This window comes from Alligator sinensis, unplaced genomic scaffold (genome assembly GCF_000455745.1).
Source record: "Alligator sinensis unplaced genomic scaffold, ASM45574v1 scaffold151_1, whole genome shotgun sequence".
In the NCBI taxonomy this organism is placed as follows: Eukaryota; Metazoa; Chordata; order Crocodylia; family Alligatoridae; genus Alligator; species Alligator sinensis.
In genome coordinates, this window is record NW_005842534.1 from 72,029 (window position 1) to 75,454 (window position 3,426).

At 44.3% G+C, this 3,426-nt stretch overlaps 1 protein-coding gene across 1 annotated transcript in view; it reads left to right on the forward strand.

Moving 5' to 3' along the window:
- The first annotated feature begins 369 nt into the window (after positions 1-369).
- Positions 370-3,426, forward strand: part of LOC102385859 (adhesion G protein-coupled receptor A3-like) — a 529,567-nt gene continuing 526,510 nt past the window's right edge. The window contains exon 1 of the mRNA XM_014523782.2: positions 370-417. Coding sequence (XP_014379268.2) covers positions 389-417 — 29 coding nt within the window. The 5' untranslated portion in view covers positions 370-388. The remainder of the gene's footprint in view (positions 418-3,426) is intronic.

Genomic DNA, 3,426 nt, shown 5'->3' on the forward strand with positions numbered 1-3,426 from the left:
TTTCCATCTGGAGCTGTGAGGGCTGGCTGACAAGGTGGGGGACAGGGGGCCAAGCCTGGCTGGGAATGCAGCCCAGTCTTCCAGGTGGGGGGGAGGGCAGCTGCCCTCCCATGCAAACCCTGGCTGGGGGCTAGGGCAAGGGAGCGGTGTTAAACACCCCTTTCCCTGCTAAAACTTACTGCTGGCTGCAACTGTGGACTACAAATCCCAGAGGCACCTGGAAGCAGGAAGAAGAAGTGATGAACAACCTTGCAGAGTTCTGTTGCTGTGAGTCTGGACTGCAAATCCCAGAGACCTCGGAGGCAGCAGGAAGAGGAAGCAAACACACAGCCCATGTGTGCCAGAGAGCCACATTGTAGTGCCCCCAGCTTCTGGCCTGAGTCACTACATGATGTGGCTGTATTTTCTGAATCAGAGGTAAATGTCTGTTTATTTATGTTTCAGTTTTAATCTCTGCATTTTAGACTAACCTGCAAAGACTAAATTAATTCAGCCTTAGATTTTTTGACTGTCTGTACTTAGCTTTAAGGTCTAGTCTTTACCAGATAAACCATGCTCCAGTCCACAATATATCCATTCAGAATAAAATACTAGAGATATTAATAAAAAAAGAAGTCTGTGTTAAAGTAAATGCCATTCTATATATTTATTCAGAAGTTTATAAGAATGATGCTTTTATTTGTATACATATGTGTCCTCAGCACTTTTTGACTTGGCATTTGAAGTTCAGTAATAATAATAATATGGTGGCTCATGCCATAGTGAGTTTTAAAGTGCAATCATACTGCTTGTAGCAGGCAACTGTCAATCCTCTGAATCACAGTGTACACATAAGAGGTCTAGTCAGATGCCTGATGAATCTGTTTGTGGCTGACAAGCCCAGTTCCAGAGCAACACAGCATGTTACAAGTTTCACAGATCCATATGTTGTCTGAGTTGGAGTCCAAGTTTACAGCATGCTGTTGCTTTCTTGTTTTGCTTCCATCCTCTGGATCAAAGCCACTTCATGCTGAGCTGCACCCAGTGCCAGATGTTCCCTCCAGATCTGGTGGAATTCTGCATGCTCCTCCCAGCTTTTTGTGTTGATGTTGAATGACTTCATATAATTTTTGTATACAAGGTAGTACTGCCGTGAAGTACTTCTTTCTAGAGCTGTGTTGAATCTTGCTTACAGCATACTCTTGAGGATATGGTCTTCTCCCATTCTCTTGATATGGCCATTCCATCATAACCTTCTCTTGATAATGGTTTCTAAATTTGTCAGTCCTGCATGCTCCAGTACCTCTCTGTTTGGCATTTTGTTTTCCCACTTTATTTTCAGGATATTATGCAGACATCTCCTGTGAAAGCTGTTCAGTCTCTTGATGTGCCTAGGAAATGTAGCGCATGTTTCTGAACCATAAAGCAGGGATGACAGTACATAAGCCTCGTAGATTTGCATCTTCACCTTTAGCTGATAGTTTGCTCTTACTTCATACATGTTTATCATAATAGCCCAAAATTCTTAGCTGCTTTTCCGATTCTGTTAGTTCAGTCTGAAGGTCAAGAGTCCTGCTGATCGTAGAACCCAAGTAACAAATACTGTCATAGATTTCATAGACATTAGGGCTGGAAGGGACCTTGCAAGACCATTGGATCCAGCCCCCTGCCCAAGGGGCAGGATGTCAGCTGGGATCAAATGATCCTAGCAAGGTAGACATCCACATGCTTCCTAAAAATGTCCAGAGTAGGTGCTTGAACCACTTCTGGGGGGAGTCTATTCCAGGCTCTGGGGACTCGGACAATAAAGAAGTTTTTCCTTATGTCTAGTCTAAAATGGTCTTCCTGGAGTTTGTGACCATTAGACCTTGTCTTCCCTTGGGGTGCCGTGGTGAACAGATGTTCTCCCAGTTCCTGATGCATATCCCTTATAAAGTTATAGGTTGCCACCAAGTTCCCCCTGAGCCTCTGCATCTCGAGGCTGAAGAGTCCTATGCCTCTCAGCCTCTCCTCATAAGGCGTCTTCTCTTGTCCTCTAATAATGCATGTGGCTCTCCTTTTTAAAGTGCAGAGTCCAGAACTAGATACAGTACTCCTGCTGCGGCCTCAACAATGCTGAGTAAAGCTGGAGGATGACTTCCTATGCCTTGTTTGAGATGCATCGATAGATGTGAGCCAGAGTTTTGTTTGCTTTGCCTATTGGAGCATGACATTGGTGGCTCATGTTCATCTTGTAGTCAATCATGACCCCCAAGTCTCTTTCAGTTATGGTGCTAGTAAGTGTAGTACTGCCTAGCCTATAAGTATGATGTGGATTTTTTTTCCCCACCAAGGTGGAGCACTTTGCATTTCTCAGTGTTGAATGCCATCAGGTTTTGATCTGCCCACCTTGTGAGCCTGTCCAGGTTGGCCTGAATTGCCAGCCTATCCTCTGATGTGACTACATTTCTCCATAATTTGGTGTCATAAGTGAATTTAGCCAGTCCGATTCTGATACCTGAATCCAGATGGTTTGTAAATATAATAAAGAGTACTGATCCAAATACAGAACCCTGGAGGATGCCACTGGTCACCATGTGCTATGTCGACATGATTCCACCGACTATCACTCTCTGGGTCTGACCATGCAGCCAGTTCCCCAGCCATCAGACCGTGAGGTTGCTGAGACTGCAGTTCCCCAGTTTTACCATGAGGACTTCATGGGAGACCAAGTCAAAGGCTTTTTTGAAGTCCAAATAAATTTATATCAACCTCTTCTCCTTTGTCCAGGTTATGCATCATCTGGTCATAGGAAGAAATGAGGTTGGTCAGGCAAGACCTACCCGTAATGAAGCCATGTTGGCTATCTTTCAGAATGTTGCATTCCATTAGCCTGTTGTTAATGGTTTCCTTGATTTTTCTGCCCTCCCCCCCAAAATATCTTACAAGGGATTGAGGTCAAACTGATTGGCCTGTAGTTCCCTGGATCTTCCTTCCTCCCTTTCTTGAGGATGGGTACTATTTTGGCCCTCCTCCAATTTTCAGGAACCTCTCCCAAGTGCCACGAGTTCTCAGATATCCTCACCATTGGCTGCGCTATGATGTCAGCAAGTTCCTTTAGCACTCTTGGGTGCATTCCATCTGGGCCAGCTGATTTGTGGATGTCTAGCCTCTCAAGGTGTTGCCTCATGAGATCTTCACCTTAGTTAAGGACACTGAGAGATTTATCCTCCAGAGTGATGTCAGGTATTTTTTAGATTAATTGCCATCCAGAAGCATGGCTTAGAAAATAAGACCAAGAAATTTTGCCAGGGAAATTCACTGTGGGCAACCAAGGCCACATCATCCACAACCTAAAAATCTCTGAATCATTTTTTTCACTTTGGTTTTAGCTTTAAACTTTGCAGGGTTGAACAAGCCTCTATCTAGTCTGGTTTGAAGATGATGCCATCATTGCTGTCCTTGAAT